The sequence below is a fragment of the Polypterus senegalus genome, chromosome 15 (assembly GCF_016835505.1).
Source record: "Polypterus senegalus isolate Bchr_013 chromosome 15, ASM1683550v1, whole genome shotgun sequence".
Lineage (NCBI taxonomy): Eukaryota > Metazoa > Chordata > Cladistia > Polypteriformes > Polypteridae > Polypterus > Polypterus senegalus.
Window position 1 is genome coordinate 78,668,489 of NC_053168.1, and position 18,867 is coordinate 78,687,355.

Consider the following 18,867-nt stretch of genomic DNA (forward strand, 5'->3'; position numbering starts at 1 on the left):
TCCTTCCATGTGCTGGAATAGATGACCACGTCATCTAGGTAGGCAGCACTGTATGAGTTATGAGGCCGAAGCACTTTGTCCACCAGGCGCTGAAAGGTTGCTGGAGCCCGTGTAACCCAAATGGAAGGACACGATACTGCCAGTGTCCGCTAGGGGTACTAAGCGCGTTTTTCCTTCGGAGTCCGTTAAAGGAACCTGCCAGTACCCTTTGTCATGTCAAGTGTGGTCAGGTATTGAGCCTGTCCAAGCCTCTCGAGGAGGTCGCCCACGCGTGGCATTGGATAGGCATCAAATTGGGAGACTTGGTTAAGCCGACGGAAGTCATTGCAGAACCTCCAACTCCGTCAGGCTTACCGGCGAGCACAATGGGGCTGGACCAGGGACTATAACTCTCCTCAATTACACCTAGTTCCAGCATGCGCTTGATCTCAGCTCCACTTCAGCCTTTTTGCCTCGGGAAGACGTGCAGGCGTTCTCGGACAACAACCCGGGCTCTGTCACAATGTTGTGCTCAATCAGAGAGGTCCTTCCGGGTGTTCACTGACTACCTCTCGAGCGGTCCGGATAACTGTTTCCAGCTCCTGCCGTTGCCTGGGTCTCAAGTCTGCGCCAAAGTTAAGGTCGTGTGTGTGGCGAAGAGTGGCGGGGCTGGCGGAGGAGGGATCAGGGTCCCTGTCCTTCCACGGTTTCAGCAGGTTCACATGATATACCGCTCCTTTGGCCGACGATTGGGTTGACTCACCAAATAGTCGACCAGTCCCTTCCTCTCCTTAACCGTAGGGGCCCTGCCAGTGGGCAAGCAACTTAGAGTGGGAGGTAGGCACTAGGACCATGACCCGATCTCCGGGTGGAACTCCCGAAGAGGCGTGCGCGTTGTAGTAGCGAACCTGTGCTGCTTGAGCCTCCTCCATGTGACTTTTAAGGACAGGCGAATCTTTCCAAATCTATCGCGTAACTGCGCGATATACTCCAGTATGTTAGTGGTGGGAAGAGCCTCTTCTTCCCAGCCTTCTTTCAAAATATCCAATATGCCCGAGGTTGTCGCCCATACAGTAGTTCAAAGGGGAGAACCCGTGGAGGCTTGTGGGACTTCCGATAGGCAAAAAGGACGAGGGGGAGGAGCTGATCCCAGTTCCTTCCATCCTCGCTGACCACCTTACGTAGCATTTGCTTGAGAGTTTGATTAAACCTCTCTACTAATCCGTCGGTTTGAGGATGATACACGAGGTTTTAAATGCTTTATTTTCAGTAATCTGGCAGTCTCCTTGAGCGTCTCCGAGGTGAAGGGGTCCCCTGGTCTGTCAAGACTTCTTTGGGGATCCCCACGCGAATACCCTAGTAATTCCGTGCGATGGCTTTAGAGGTAGCTGAGCGCAACGGAACAGCTTCGGGGTATCGTGTAGCATAATCCACGAGGACTAAAATGTACTTGTGTCCTCGGGCTGAGGGCTCTAGAGGTCCCACCAGGTCGACCCCGATTCTGTGGAAGGGAACGTCAATCAAGGGAATAGGAACAAGAGGAGCACGGTCCCTCCTAGGAATCTGTCGCAGTTGACACTCCGGGCAGGAAGCGCCAAAGCGGCGAACCTCCTCATTAATTCCTGGCCAGTAAAACGGAGCTTGATCCGCTCCAGAGTTTTTCGGTGCCCAGGTGGCCACCTAGGAGGTGGGCGTGTGCTAGCTCGCAGACCTGCCGCGGAAGGTGCGCGCACTAGCAGCAGCCTCGTCTCCTGCCCGTCATGCATTGCTACACGGTAAAGGAGGTCATTATCTAACACAAAGTAGGGGCCCTGTGGCATCGACTGACTAGTGCGCTGGCCATTGACAAGGACCACTGCATTTTTTACAAACTTCAGGGAGTCGTCATTCCATTGCTCCCTTTGAAAGAAGCCGGCGTCTTTTAAATTGAAACCGCAACACGGAGAGAGGGTCAGCGCCGACCTCAATGGGCGTGGTTTTCTCCCGCCCGCCCGCGGCGTTGGTGGATGGCGTGTCAGCCTGCGGCGGCCCGGGAGTTGCCACGTCAGCCAGGACGGCTGCTTCACCTCTCTCTGCCGGCTGATTACACGGCGTGGAGGCAGCTTGAGACGGTTCATCTCCGTCCATAACGAGGCCCAACTTAACCCGGGAGTGGTATGTGTCTCACCGCTTTTAATGTCAGACCAGTCCCGCCCTAGTATCACCGGTGCGGAGGATCAGGAAGGATTGCCACGGTTACTTTCTGGACTGATCCTCCGTAGCTAATGACACAGCGGCGGTGCTGTACCAGCGGGTTTCCCGTGGACACAGGTTATACTGGTCTTGAATTTTAGCCATTGTCGCGGTAGCACAAAGCGGCGGGCAACAATGGAAATGTTGCTGCGGAATCGAGCAGCGGAAGTTTTAAACCCGTTAACGATCACCACGTCTGTATGCGGGACCGTCAGCGGGTTTGTCAGAGCACCAAGCCCTCCTCCCCTCCACCTGCATTCCTCCTCGCCTCCAAGCGGTTTTGCGTGCCAGCGCCGCGCGCCGATGCAAGCTCCGGTTATACAGGGAGGGGCTAGGTCTTGGGACATACCCGGCTGAGTTTGGCAGAAGGGCGGTTCTGCTCTCCCAGAGTGTGAGGCCGCCCTCTGTGTTTCCAGAAGCTCTATGAGCTCAGACATGTTCTTAAACTGCACGCCCCAGACCGGCTGGGTGAAGCCCTGGGGAAGTGCTTTCAGGAGCAGATAGCACGCTACCTGCTCAATGACCTGGTGGGGCTTGTTTTCCAAGGGCCGTAGCCACTGCCATACTTTTGCCCATAAGGACCAGGCTTGTTTACTGGTCGGCCTCTCAGTGTCCAACCTCCACTTGTTATTTTACTCACCTGCCAGTCTGGGGCACCCCAAGGTGGTAAAGGGGCTGTGGTTTCACTGGGGGGCAGGCACTCTCCCCCAAGAGAGCATACTGAGTCCCTCTTGTCTCCCCCCTCCAGGGCAGCCCAATTCGGTGAGCCCCACCCGCACACTCCCTGGCCTCTCTAGACGGCCTAGTTCTGCGTGCTGGGAGCGGAGCCCGCACCGGGTCTCGCCGAACCACGGGGCACCCTCCCCGCCTGAATACTCGGCCCCGGTACGCTCCCACCTGGGTGTTTTGCAGGTCCTGTCCCCTTCTCTTCTGGGACTTCTCCATCCTGCCGGCTACGCCACTGTCACAAAACGAGTCAAAGACAGAAAAAGGTTTGGGGCAGCCACCCATGTAATTTGGTATCCGGCTGCAACTTCGTTTCTTTCAAATACCAGCACTGAAGTGCTTACAACAGAGTCCAAAACAAGACTGACACAGAAGGGAAAAGGGAAGGCTTTTAAAGGGGGAGACAGGAAGTGAGGTCATAAGGGTCGGGCACGTGTTCATTGTTCATTGGTTTAGTCCCGGATGTGACATCAGGGGGGCCGGAGCTGGCAAGGTCTGTCTCCATTGGCTCGTCCCAGAAGTGACGTCCAGAGAGACAGGTGGAACCTCCCGGGTTAGGTCTACAGGGAAGTGAGAAAGAGAGTTAGTGCGCTCTGCCACATCCCGGCATGGCTCAGAACTGCCTTCACTCGAGCCCTTTAGCTGCCTCCCATGCGCGCGTGTGTGACAATATATATATATATACACACACACACACACACAGTACAGGGAGTGCAGAATTATTAGGCAAACGAGTATTTTGTCCACATCATCCTCTTTATGCATGTTGTCTTACTCCAAGCTGTATAGGCTCGAAAGCTAACTACCAATTAAGCATATTAGGTTATGTGCATCTCTGTAATGAGAAGGGGTGTGGTCTAATGACATCAACACCTTATATCAGGTGTGCATAATTATTAGGCAACTTCCTTTCCTTTGGCAAAATGGGTCAAAAGAAGGACTTGACAGGCTCAGAAAAGTCAAAAATAGTAAGATATCTTGCAGAGGGATGCAGCACTCTTAAAATTGCAAAGCTTCTGAAGCGTGATCATCGAACAATCAAGTGTTTCATTCAAAATAGTCAACAGGGTCGCAAGAAGCGTGTGGAAAAACCAAGGCAAAATAACTGCCCATGAACTGAGAAAAGTCAAGCGTGCAGCTGCCAAGATGCCACTTGCCACCAGTTTGGCCATATTTCAGAGCTGCAACATCACTGGAGTGCCCAAAAGCACAAGGTGTGCAATACTCAGAGACATGGCCAAGGTAAGAAAGGCTGAAAGACGACCACCACTGAACAAGACACAGAAGCTGAAACGTCAAGACTGGGCCAAGAAATATCTCAAGACTGATTTTTCTAAGGTTTTATGGACTGATGAAATGAGAGTGAGTCTTGATGGGCCAGATGGATGGGCCCGTGGCTGGATTGGTAAAGGGCAGAGAGCTCCAGTCCGACTCAGACGCCAGCAAGGTGGAGGTGGAGTACTGGTTTGGGCTGGTATCATCAAAGATGAGCTTGTGGGGCCTTTTCGGGTTGAGGATGGAGTCAAGCTCAACTCCCAGTCCTACTGCCAGTTTCTGGAAGACACCTTCTTCAAGCAGTGGTACAGGAAGAAGTCTGCATCCTTCAAGAAAAACATGATTTTCATGCAGGACAATGCTCCATCACACGCGTCCAAGTACTCCACAGCGTGGCTGGCAAGAAAGGGTATAAAAGAAGAAAAACTAATGACATGGCCTCCTTGTTCCCCTGATCTGAACCCCATTGAGAACCTGTGGTCCATCATCAAATGTGAGATTTACAAGGAGGGAAAACAGTACACCTCTCTGAACAGTGTCTGGGAGGCTGTGGTTGCTGCTGCACGCAATGTTGATGGTGAACAGATCAAAACACTGACAGAATCCATGGATGGCAGGCTTTTGAGTGTCCTTGCAAAGAAAGGTGGCTATATTGGTCACTGATTTGTTTTTGTTTTGTTGTTGAATGTCAGAAATGTATATTTGTGAATGTGGAGATGTTATATTGGTTTCACTGGTAAAATAAATAATTGAAATGGGTATATATTTGTTTTTTGTTAAGTTGCCTAATAATTATGCACAGTAATAGTCACCTGCACACACAGATATCCCCCTAAAATAGCTAAAACTAAAAACAAACTAAAAACGACTTCCAAAAATATTCAGCTTTGATATTAATGAGTTTTTTGGGTTCATTGAGAACATGGTTGTTGTTCAATAATAAAATTATTCCTCAAAAATACAACTTGCCTAATAATTCTGCACTCCCTGTATATATATATATATATACATACACATATATATATATATATATATATATATATATATATATATATACTATATATATATATATATACTGTGTGTGTGTGTATATATACTGTACATTGTTATATGTTCTAATTCCCTGTGCCCCCTCCTCCTGTCCAGTGTTTTCCACTATTTCCTTCAGCTATATATCTCCTCCTTAGCTGTAGCTAACCTCCACTCTCCATAAAAGAAAACTGTGTGGGTTATCTGGCACAAAAAAACTCTTTCTCCCCTTTTTTAAAATATACAACCTTGTACTTTTTTCCTGCTTATCTTCTTTTCTGTTTGTAGAGAAAAAAATGTAAACTTTAATTAAATCCTTAAATCAAAATGTGTTACTCCTCCCTACCTTCTTTTCCTCAATTTGGCTTCTTGAAAAGCCCCTCCATAAAGTTATGGTCTTATGGTTTAGTCCTTGAATAAGTGCCACCTTCATGTCAAAGGTGTCAGAGATCAGGAACAATTCAAGGCTCAAAAGACCTCTCTAAATGGCATACATGCAGACTTTTGTCTCTCCTACTAATCCACAACCCTGACCTTCATGCTTGAAATTTATATATGTTACCTCAGTCCTAACACCAGTCTCTGGATAAAATTTGAACACATTTACTGCAGTTCCTGTTCCCTAACATGGGTCCATAGATTTCCTTTCAATTAATTCCTTTGTAACAGCCAATCTTAGAAAGTTAATACTTTAAGTTAAACTCATATTAGTGTTTGCTTAATTTGAATAGAATATACTTTTTTCATAGCCATAGATTATGGTACAGCCTTTTACCCCCGTAAGTTGACATGAAATAGAACCTTCTTAGTTGTATCTGTAATACAGCGTGATAATTAAGTCATTCTGGAAGAGGTACATTGCTAGCATGGACTGAAAGACCCATTTGCTGTATGTAAATGGGACAGGCATACAGTTTTCTGACTGTTTAGAAATGGTTCAACTGTATCAGCAAACTTAAAGAATCAAACAAGACATATAAGCTTTAAACAGAACTTTTCTTAAACAAGAACTTTTCTTTACTTTGCATTACCAAGCTTTTTCTCTATTTTTTCTTTGCATTTTTATTAAAGCTTTTAAAAACGAAGACATTTTGTCAATGGAATCATTTCAACGTGTCATACTTTTGCCAGAATCCCATCAAGCATACTAAAGCTGCACAAATTTGGTAATTTTGGGTAAACACAGCTGCATCCTTACAGCAAGGATATCATTTTTGCAAACTTCAACAAGGCTCACATGATTCTCTCAATTAAAATGCTACTGAGAACTACTATTTTGTGAATTTCCCCTTGGGATTAATAAAGTATCTATCTATCTATCTATCTATCTATCTATCTATCTATCTATCTATCTATCTATCTATCTATCTATCTATCTATCTATCTATCTATCTATCTATCTATCTATCTATCTATCTATCTATCTATCTATCTATCTATCTATCTATCTATCTATCTATCTATCTATCCAGTCACCCTTCCATTTAGCTTACTAAAAACAATGAACCACAATGCTCAGAAATGAGTATACTTCTTTTCTTTCTGACAGAAGTAAGATTTCCTTAGAGCAGTGGTCCCCAACCTTTTTGACATGAAGGACCGCTCTACTAGAAGCAAATTTTTCCAGGGACCGGGGGTGGGTGGGGGATTTTTAGGGGCGGGTTCGTAGGGCAGTTTTATACACAATTTACATTACATTTCTATTATTATTAAGTTATAACATCATAATAGAAATTATACAGCTTACCATAATGCAGAATCAGTGGGAGCCCTGAACTTGTTTTCCTGCAATCAGAAGATCCCATCTGGGTACGATGGAAAACAGTGACACACAAAGTGTGTTGCTTATTTTCAGTCTACTCTGTAGTCTCGTTTTGGTTGCTGTCACTGCAGAAAACGCTGCCTCACAAAGACAGGATGTTGGAAATGGAAGCAGCTATAGTTTCTTTCCTGTTAATTTTAATCTTCTCCTGCCTACAAGTTATGCTGACGAGAATTTTTCTCAGCATTTCCTTGCGATAATACACTTTCAGGGTGCAAATGATGCCCAAATCCAATGGCTGAAGCACTGCTGTGCAATTGGGCGGGAGGAACTCAACACGCGCATTATCTGAATATTGAAGTATGTTGTGGGCAGCACAGTTATCAATCTGTATCCAAATAATCCTCTTCTTCATATTGTGAGGTTTCTGAACTCTTTTGGGATTCCCCCCACCCAACGGGAATGTCACACTACAGTGCATCCAGAAGCGTGATTGCAGCATCTGTGTAAGATTGTTTGTCCATTGCCGGGGCAGGGAAACAGCAGGCTCACAGCATGTTGTCCGGTTGACAGAGGTCTCAAAGAGAGTTAAAAAACCACATATTTTCTTGAATGAGTGCCGCATTAATAGGAATGTTTATTGAATGAGCATTACTGAACCACATAAAAACGGCTTTTTCTCCGTCTTCAAATGCAGCAGTTCGCATAAGTTTGCAACCCGAGATTTTTCTTCTTTTTTGCATGTAACAAAGACATATGCATTGCATGTGTCATTCCAACAGATTGCACGTCACAAACATTAACACTGTTATCGTTTATTCGTGTCTGCCATTTCTATAGAAGGGTGACAATGAGTTAAATTCCGATGGATGTTTTTCAAATGTTGAACAAGTGATAAGCAAAAGGTATCACTGAAAACCACAGAAAACAAAAACAGCAAAAAAACAGTATGAGGAAAGTTCGAAGAAAGAAATTTTTTTATAATGTTTCTGATTGGGGATCGTTGTGCAAATGTGAACATCTGAGCTGCGACCACAGAACTAACTGCTCTGTGGATGATTCATTCAAGCATTTCAAGGTCACTTCGTTGTAATGAAAGTATCTGCTGCTGAATGTACTTTGTAGTAATGAGATTTCTATAGACTCGTGTCATATAGGGAAACTGTCAGAAACATAAAAATACTTTGTTGTAATACTCTCTCACCTCGGGGTCTCTCTGCGCCGCTGCAAAGCCCCACCCGCCTAGCGTTCTGAAAAGTGTCCTCAGTGAAGGGGGAAGCCTTTTTGCTGTAGCCCTTCACTGAGTGAGTCTCCGGGGTGGACTGGGGGTTGGGGACCCCTGCCTTAGAGGATTTTCTACAGAGACAGATACACTTTAAGGGCAAATTCCCTCTACTCAATATTTTCTATACCCATCACCAGTTTAGTCATATAGTTTATCTTTCCCTGTGTAACATTTCTCCAACAAAACTATTTAAAAAAGTAAGTATCACTTACTTTTTAAGATTCAGATCCCTTAATTCTACAATAATGGCATCAGTCTATCTGGGGAGCACACACTCACACAAAGCTAATTTGGAACTGCCAATTCACCTAATATGCACTTTTTCTGGATGTAGATAAAACTAAAGCACCAACTGAAAATTCATGCAATCGAAATTCAAGTCAACCCAGCACACTGGTTACTCATGCTGCTATGCACCGCTCCCCCCCAAATATTAAATGTGATGCCAAGACCCTCTAGTGAATCCCAATGATTATAATAAAATAAAGGCCTTCCCATCCACAAGGTCCTTAAAATTGTCTCTCATAACTTCACTAAAGTTGTGCAGGCTCTTTAAATCTCTTGTGTACAACCTTAAGGAATGAATCTTTAACCTTGAAGTAGGCTGGAAAACTGAACAGACCTCACAGCATGTCAAACAAATACATTAATAAAGACCTGACACAGCAAATACTAGGCTTTGACTTTAAGAAATGCTCATAAGTGTTCTTAAACTGTATTTGGATAAACAACAGCAGATGCAGATACTTTATACACAAATGAAAAACTATCCAGTATGTGATAACAGCTTTTCAGAACAAACCATGCAAAACATAACAACCTGGTGATAGTTGTGTAAAAAAAAAGAAAAAGAAGGCGGCATCACAGTGATACACACCACCGCATCTGATGTGATTTTCAAGCCTTTCCACCTTGAAGTGTTGAGAGAATTGTTACTATATTTCAAGCCATATGAAAAAAAGATTGTAACCACCAAGCCAACATTCAATATTTTATTTGTGTACTTTTAAGGACTAATATTGTATTCATAATCTTTTATTTTCAACTGGATATTGAGAAGGGACAGCAAAGGGAGACAGCCTGCACTCTGTGTAATACTTATACGATACACTTTCGGTTGTAGTAAGACAGCCTAAGGCTCAGATGATGGGAGGAGGTCTTCTGATGCTCCTGCGCTAGGATCCAGTGACCTTGGGTTCATAGTAGGGTTGTATAAATAAATGATTTAACATTAATTGCAATCTGACATAAGATTTTCAAATCATAAGACCTGTAAATTTCTGTACTGCACTCCCAGTCCACAATGTTTTTTTCTGTTTTTTAATCTGCCCAAACAGAGAGCACACATACTATACCTGTATAAGGAAATAAGGCTCAGTAACAAACATGTATACTGCCTACAGATAATTTCAACTAGGAGCTGCCAAAAAACATATCTCATAATTAAAAATTCTGATGGTTTCAGTAAATACCAGTATATTGTATTAGTATATACTTTTAGATTGATAAAACATGGCCTTTCCTGTTCTCTGTCATTGTTTCAAAGTGCAGACATTTAATACATGCCACCATAGGACATGATGTCACGCCAAACTCCATACAATCAAAGCAAATCATATTACATGTAATAGGCACTGTGGTGCAGTAGACAGCATTACATTTCACCTCTACAAGCATATTTAATAAATGCCTTAATAAAAAGTCACAGGCATATTTAATAAAAGTCTCCATAAAAACCAACCCCTTATCTGTAATCCAAAATGTTGCACATTTGTCGGCATTGCTGTTTACCACTATTGGTAAAAAAAAACAATTTTGTTATAAAATCATTTTGTTGCTGAGCTTTTTTGTTTCTAAAGCTTTTCTTCAATAACTCATTCTCTATGCGCAGTTTACGTTAAAAGAAGCAGTTCATATTAGCAAACACATTGTTAAAGTAATTATTCACAAACATTTCCTGATTGGAAATATTCATTTGCTTTATTGGTTTTGAAAAAAAACATTCTGGATGTACTTCTGGGCCAAATGTACAGTAAGATGTCTTATGAGCTCATATTCCAGTAATTACTCCCTTTAAGATAAATTTATTGTTCAGTTTTATTATTCTATGGTGACAATATTTGTACTAGTTCTACAAAAGTACTGTTAATATTAACAGATAATAAATAATAGTAATAATAATTTACATTTATATAGCACTTTTACTCACTGATGTAACACTTGCATTCTTTCATCTGATTCTTTACATGCGGGAACAATAAATATACAGTAATCCCTCCTCGATCGCGGGGGTTGCATTCCAGAACCCCCCGCTATAGGTGAAAATCCGCGAAGTAGAAACCATATGTTTGTATGATTATTTTTATATATTTTAAGCCCTTATAAACTCTCCCACACTGTTAACATTATTAAAGCCCTCTACACATAAAATAACACCCTTTAGTTAAAAGTTTAAACAGTGCTCCATGACAAGACAGAGATGGCAGTTCTTTCTCACAATTAAAAAAATGCAAACATATCTTCTCTTCAAAGGAGCGCCGTCAGGAGCAGAGAATGTGTGTGAGAGAGAGAGCGCGCGCGACTGAAAAGCAAGCAATCAAAAAATCAATAGGGCTTTTGGGCTTTTAAGTATGCGCACCGCGATAAAGCAGCCGCAAAGAAGGGAGCAATGTGAAGGTAGTCTTTCAGCATTTTTTAGAGTAGACTCCGTATCTTCTAGGCAAACAGTCTCTGTGCAAACAGCCCCTCTGCTCACACCCCCTCCGTCAGGCGCAGAGCATGTCAGAGAGAGTGAGAGAGAACGGGAAAAGCAAACAATCAAACACTGCTCGGGAAGCACATCGTACATCATTGAGGAGTTTTAGTTAATACGTAATACATGCTCTGATTGGGAGGCTTCTAAGCCATCCGCCAATAGCGTCCCTTGTATGAAATCAACTGGGCAAACAAACTGAGGAAGCATGTACCATAAATTAAAAGACCCATTGTCCGCAGAAATCCGCGAACCAGCGAAAAATCCGTGATATATATTTAGATATGCTTACATTTAAAATCCGCGATGGAGTAAAGCCGCAAAAGTCTAAGCGCGATATAGCGAGGGATCACTGTAATCACTAAATTATTATATTGGTGAAAAATACTACAATTAGATATTTTTCTGAAATTCTACAACACTATTTGATGGCTAGCCTGTCTGTGGGAAGATATGAAGATATGTTGAGATTGCAATCAGTTTTTCATTAGTGAAACTGAACTAAACAGAAACAAACTAAGGAAAACACTTTATATCCTCACTGTTAAAATGTTTCACTTCAGTAATACATACCTTTTACCACTTCAACTACATCGCAGTTAGGATCAATACTTCCAATATGTTTTGGATGTGCTGGATTTCTGCTCCCTTCAAAGATAAGAGCTATAAAAAAAAAATTCAATTCTATGTTACTCACAAAAAAATGCACAATTTAAATGCAACTAAACACAAAAGAAAAAGGAAGTAAAAAAGTAAACCATATCGTCTCTTGAAAATTGTAATCAGGAATGGGCAGATCGATACCAAAGTAATCGATACTTCAATGCCCAAACTGTACTCATTTGGTATTGAGTGCCATTAAAAAACATTAATTATTATTTTGTTCTGTAATAAATGGTAGCAAAGTTCTAATACACTTTCCACTCACACGTACTGAAATGAGCAGATGTAGTGTGACATAAGAATGCCATAAACCGATGTCCCATGCACAAGCACAGACTGTGTATGACAATGGCTGACCAAAAGCATAGTGTTGTGCGGTGCTATGTTTCATTTATGAAACTTCAAGCTTGTTGTTGACATTATGGCAGAGACATAATAGTGTAAACGATCACTGTTAGAGCCTTTTATCACAGGTTTTGTACAAGTCTTTTTATCTTCAAATTAAAATGCACTGGACAGTATAACTAAGATCCATAAATAAGAATGTTAAATAGTCTAAAACTGTAAAATACTTAATAGCTATGCCTAATTTGAACATTAAAACATTAACTGAAACTAGTTTTACTTTTCAAAAAAGTAAGTACCCGAGTAAATGTAGTTAAAAATATAAATTACTTTGCAACTTGCCTCACTCAACTCCACTTATTTTTTGTGAATTCAATGTTTTCGTTTGACTTATTCCTTAAATATGACTGTTCATTAAGTATATCTTCTAAATATACTAGAGCAAATGTTAATACCACAAAGCAGTTGTCGCAAACCCAAAAGGGGATTGTTTTTAGAAGTATGTTGTAACAAAGGTACCTTTAAATAGTGTCTCTTTCTGAACGTATATGAATAATATTGGTATCCATTAATTCAAGTGATAATGCTGTGATGTTTGAATTTTTATTTTTCAGTATTAATTTTAAGCAGCCTTTTTTCATTTACTGGATGTAAAACGCAAGTGAATAATTTATTATGTGCACATGTTCAGATAAATAAGGTAGTTTAAGTAATGAGCATACCCTTGTCTATAAACCATACAGTAAAAGCCTATAAAATCTCCCAGAATTGTTATAAAACTAAGTTTTGCTAAAACTACAGTCTCTGCTAACAAGTGAGGTATAGTCCTATTGCTAATGTTAGCCACATGTAACTAGGCTAGCAGCAGGATAAAACAAATATTAACTGCAATATCCTAGTAATGCATAAAAAATACAAATGATTGTAATTTGTTTATTTATAGAGAAACCATAAGAATCTCCAAACTCTGACCTTTAGCTGGCAAATTGTCTTATGTAGTTGACAGTTTTAAAATGTGGGGAACTCCCTGATGATGCTACCTACAGCCAAAGAAACGCAAAGTTTTGCCTCACTTTTGAAAGCTTCAAATAAGTGAAGCTGAAAAAACACATCATGCACTTTCAACACTTGGGCCAAAGATACATTCTGTCCCTCAGTTACCATCCTGGCTCCCACTTTACTCTGACAGGACAAAAACTCCAGGTCAACAATGGAAAAGACAAAGCATATTACATTAAATAAACCAATCTTTAAATACAAGCCATTTTCATTTTCACTGTAAAAAAATTAGTACTAGTATTGATAAAATCAGAAACAATTTTCCCCAATACACCTAAAATTGCTCATTAGCTAGTTGATATGGTAATAAAAATTTAAGAAGCAGCAGGCCAGGTCAGGTTGGGGAGCATGCACTGGTACAATGCGTTGCCACACCCACCACATGATGAAACAGTTCGGGATCCTGGTTGGCAACCTCCCAGGCGGACACACAGTCCAGTCTCACCCTCCGGAAATGATCCTCTATCTGCCACTCCCAGGTGTTACAATGGGCGTCCCTTTGGTCTGGTGCAGCTACTTGGGTCCTCAACAATGAAGATCCCCTGTGAGCTGGATCACCCTTGGGAAATTGCGCCACATGGCCATAGTGCCATAACTGACGCTTTCTCAAAATACAGGTAATGTGCCTCATTTTGGACTCCAAGAGCAACAGCTCAATCGGCACAAAGTCAAACCAATGGAACCCAAGGATTCTCTGAAGAGACACAGTACTGAAATGGTCCAGTCATCTCAGGTCACTGGATAGCATCCATGTATCAAAACCATATAACAAAACAGGAAGCAACAGGACTCTAAAGACTTGAACCTTCATCTTTTTGCATAGATATTGGGAGCACCACACACACCTTTCCAGCTGCCTCATGACCCCTCATGTTCTCCCAATCCGTCTACTGACTTCATAGGAAGAGTCACCAGAGACATGAATGTCACTACCAAGGTAAGTAAACCTCTCAACAAGGTTGACAATCTCCCTGCAGACAAGACACACTGCTGATGGCTGTGCCCAAGAGGTCATTAAAGGCCTGGATTTTGTCTTTTTATACAGGACACTCGCAAGCACAGCTACTCAGACTCCTTGCTCAGTCTCTCGAGAGCCTCAATCAGAGCCTCCATCGACTCCACGAAGATCACAGCACCATCAGCAAAGTCAAAATCAGTTAATCTTTCTTCACCAACAGATTCCCAACAGCCACTGGACCCCACGACCTTACCCAACACCCAATCCATGCAAGCATTGAACACAGTAGGAGCAAGAACACATCCCTGATGAACCCCAGAATCAACTGGGGAAAAAAGCAGAGGTTCAGCCTCCTCTCTGCACAGCACTCACAGTACCAATGTACAGGCTGGCCGTGATATTCAGCAACTTTAAGAGAATCCCACAAAGTCTCAGAATGTCTCACAGGGCAGCTCGATCAACTGAGTCGAATCTATTAAGAACACTCAGTTCCAGGATGCGGTCGATGGTAGACTTCCTAAGCGTAAAACCACACTACTCCGGTCGCTGGTAGGTGAGCAAGTGATCACAGATCCTATTGAGGACGACCATAGCAAGGATCTTACCCAGCACTAAGAGCAGTATTATCCCCCTGTAGTTACTGCAATCCAGGCGATCACCCTTCCCTTTCCAAACAGGGATGACAAGTCCCATTTGCCAGTCAGTTGGGATGACACCAGTCTCCCAAATGGAAGCAAAGACTGCTTGCAATGCAAGGAGGACAGCCTTACCACAAGCCTAGAAAAGTTCACCCCGGTTACCACCGATCCCTGCAGTCTTCCCTAACCTCAGCTGGTTCACTACCTGTGCAAACTCAGTGAGACTGGGTGGTTGACAGCTAATTGGAGGATCAGTGTCAAGAACTGTGGACCCAGATATATCCAATGTCCTAGCCGGAGGATCAGCTTTGAACAGCTGCTCAAAGCAGCCAGCCCAGCAGGACACAACTGCAGTGTCATCTGTAAGGACCGTTCAATCAGCTGTTCTGACTGCGACTCCCCGAGGAACAGATTTGGATGTGCGTAATGCTTCGATTCCTCTGTAAGCAGGACGTGGGTCGCTAGACCACAGATGGTGTGTCACCTGCTCACAGATGCCATTAACAAACGCGTCCTTATCTTCCCTCAGAGCCCTTGCAGCCGTCCTTCTCAATTCGCGGAACAGACCAGAATTGTCACTGAGCCGTGCACTGGGACTCCTCTCAATGATACCCTGAGTGCCCTTCAAGATGAAACACCGGCAACACCAACACAACCCTCAGCAACCTTCAGGGTCTTGTCATTGAAGGTCTCCCTCATCACATTGGGATCAGCAGTCGCATCCAAATCCGTAAGTTCCACACACAAACTGTGTGCAAACTTGTCATAAGGAGCCTTATCTTGGAGTCTGACCAAGTCCAGCCTTATTTATCTGGTGGGGGTAAACTACTGGACCTAAGATGGATCTTCAGAGTAGCAACAACAAGTCTGTGGTCAGAATTTACAAACTGGGCACTTCTGTAAACCCTGTAGTTTTGTAAGAGCATCCAGCATCTGCCCACAATTATGTAATCGATCTCCTTCACTGCATGACCAGTATTGGAGTACCAAGTCCAACAATGTGGCTCAGGGTGTTGGAACCACCATATAGCGATTTGCAGCCCCTGACTTTTTGCAAAGTCAAGGAACATGGCGTCACTTTCACCAATATCACCAGACCCATGGGGACCAAAACAATCCTTGTAGCCAGTCCTTTCAGTGCCAGTGGTCTCACTGAAGTCACCCATTACCAGAGGAGTGTCACCTCGCGGGCACCCATCAACCACAGAATGAAGTTGCGAATAAAATGTCTCCCTCCCCAAGACATCACTCACCATGGAGCATACACTGAGACAACAGACAAGGCACCCAGAGAGTGCCCAAATTGGAGTCTCATAATAAGCTTGTTGACAGGAGTGGCATCGGACACCATTGGAAGAAGCCAATCCGCTACAGCAACAGCTTCTCCCTGAATATGACAGCCATCAGAGCGACCAGACCAACAGAGCCTACCTACAGGGATCCACGCACCTCATACAGTGCCGCCACTGAAATGCGGAGTTTACATAGATATGCCAACAGCAGAGGAAGATGATCAATCATGCCAGAGAGACAAGATGTTCCACGCACCTACCCGGATGGGCTGACTTAAATTTGGACTCGAATGCTGCCATGCAGCGGGCGACGCCTCAGCACCACACCAGTTCTGATCCCTGACAGGCCTGACCCCATTGGCTCTCCAACGGCTTTGACTTGTCTGGGACGGGGCTCTCAAGGGCTTTCCCCCATCACCTTCATAATGCAAGAACAGCAGAGGTACTCCCGCAGACAGTCGAAAGAAGTCTTGTCTGTCATCTCAGGGCTGTGTGAAGTTTTTTTACAGTGGCTGGAGTGTCAATCCTGCCACCAACCCCCATGATTTCCCTGCAAGTTGGAGGACTGCTCGCAGGGCCGGAAGCAGTTTAACGTCATACCCAGGACTTAGCACAAAGTGATAATTAGCAATTGAAAAATTGCTGACCAGGAGGATCCTATATTCTTCAGAGCTGCAGATGGCAAATAAATGCATTTGTATGTACTACATAACACTTTAAAATAATACTTTACACTTAACTAAAATATTACTAGTAAAATATACAATTAGAAAACTTGCATATCAACTTTAAAGACAATAATACAATATTCATACTTAGTTTTTCCTGCTATATTTAGCCTGTTTTGAACCGCAGTTTAAGCTGTATATGACATATGTCAAAGAGCTGTATTTTGTTATGTCATTCCTTGGAGATTTGATTTCAAAAGAGAAGAAACATTATCTTTCAATGTATAATTACAAGATATTGTATAGTTTTGCATCTCTTACTATGCTGGTTTATGAGCATGCGGATAGAAATTCGGCTCATGTAAAAGCGATCTAGGAAGTACTGGACGTTTTGGTTGGTGACTGGATCCACTCCAAAGGCTTCTTTATATTCAATCACACCCTGAGCCATGGTGGGCACCACATTGTTATGTCTGTTTCTGATGTTGATAAGAACCTCTGTAAAACTAAATGTGAAAAAAATATTACAACATTAGTATATCCACTTAAGTAAATAGAAAATGAAAAATGTATTAAGACTTAAACATTATTATATGCAAATATAAAATAAAACCTGCAATATCTGTAACTTTTATCTTTTATATCTAAAATACCTTAGACATTCTAGTCAGCAATAAAAAGCAGCCTCTAAAACATGATTAAGAATTTATAGAAAATAAAAAAGTCTGAAATATTTGAAAATGCTGAAAGGTCTCATTACTACTTAAGGCTGTTTAGTTACTTGTTTCACTCAAGTAAAATTAATAACATTGTTTATTTGCTGTTCTAGTACTAAAATGGTATTATAACATTACTGAACTAAAAATTGGACTAGCAATCATGGAAACAGAGGGAGATAACTTGAGAGATATCTACATATTTACAAAGACATTAGAAGAAGTTTATGAGCATGACAACAATGAAATAACTTACTCTGATAAAACCTTTTGATCTTCAGGATTCTTTTCTAGAAATTCTACTATTTCCATTAGACTCTGTGAGTACCTGTAACCAACAATAAAAACATTTAAAACAACTATTGCACTGGCCGAAATGTTGGTACAAAGATCAAAAAAGTACGATTGCAATATTCTATTATTGCAAATTCAATTAAATTACTAAAGAGACATTATGCTTTCATTGTAGTCAATGAGTAAATGCATCTGTTCTTTTAAAACATAAGAGTATGATCTTTAGTGTAGTTTCTACGTTTAACTGATGGGATAGGCCTCTTTTATCTGTGACTCTGTCAAGAAAAACAAAAAAACATCTTTAAGACCTTTTTTAAGTTAAAGGAATACTCCACCAAAAATGTTTTGTTTTTTAATATGTTACTTATGGTGTACTTTATAATGGTGGCAGAGGAAAAATTCTGATCTTATTTTCTCATGCACAAAGGAGAGAAAAAAATGTATGACATAATACTATAGAAGCAAATAGTAACCAATGTTGTACAATGGCAAAACATTCTTGGAAAAAGGAAAATATCTCACATTATTCATGTGACATAAACCACATGCCAGTTAATCCAGTCGTATGCTCAAAATGTGCAAAACACAAACATTTTTGCTGATATACTGTTAAATACTGGAGTTACTTCTGGAATATTCACTGCAAATAATAAACTGTCAACTAAAGCCTCATTTGATTTGACTTTTTGAACTAAAGACGTGACTCTTGACCAATGAAACGATAGGTGTGTCTTCTATTCAAAAAGTGACTCAAATGAGACTTTATTTTACATTTTATGGTGGCACTGAATACTCCAGAACCAACCATTTAACAATACTTTAGCAAAAAGGCATCCATTATTTTTCATTAGACAAAACTAGTTGTTGGCTGGTTCACTTTAATTTGAACCTTCTTTATGTTTTTTCTCCATTAAAAAAGAAGATTAAATATTTGTCTTGGCTATCACTACAAACTACATGGTGTAAGTAACATATAAAAAATATAATTTTTAGGTGGAGTATTCCTTTAAGGAAGCAGCCTATTTTTTTTAAAAAAAAGGTGATGTGTTTTGCTCATTTGTACCCAGAATTTAACTTTAGGAAATATCAGTACCTTGCAGCACAAACAAAGACAATTTACCTGCTTTACTGAACAGACAAACAGGAGTCAGCTATGCTAACACAATTACAAAGTTTCTCTAACAACCAATTAGC

General features: G+C 41.8%; 1 protein-coding gene across 1 annotated transcript in view; it reads right to left on the reverse strand.

Moving 5' to 3' along the window:
* pdk4 (pyruvate dehydrogenase kinase, isozyme 4) overlaps positions 1-18,867 on the reverse strand; it is a 65,495-nt gene that overhangs the window by 35,875 nt on the left and 10,753 nt on the right. Inside the window, exons 3-5 of the mRNA XM_039737020.1 lie at positions 17,636-17,707; positions 16,985-17,169; positions 11,614-11,703 (exon numbers count right to left, since the gene is read on the reverse strand). Coding sequence (XP_039592954.1) covers positions 11,614-11,703; positions 16,985-17,169; positions 17,636-17,707 — 347 coding nt within the window. The remainder of the gene's footprint in view (positions 1-11,613; positions 11,704-16,984; positions 17,170-17,635; positions 17,708-18,867) is intronic.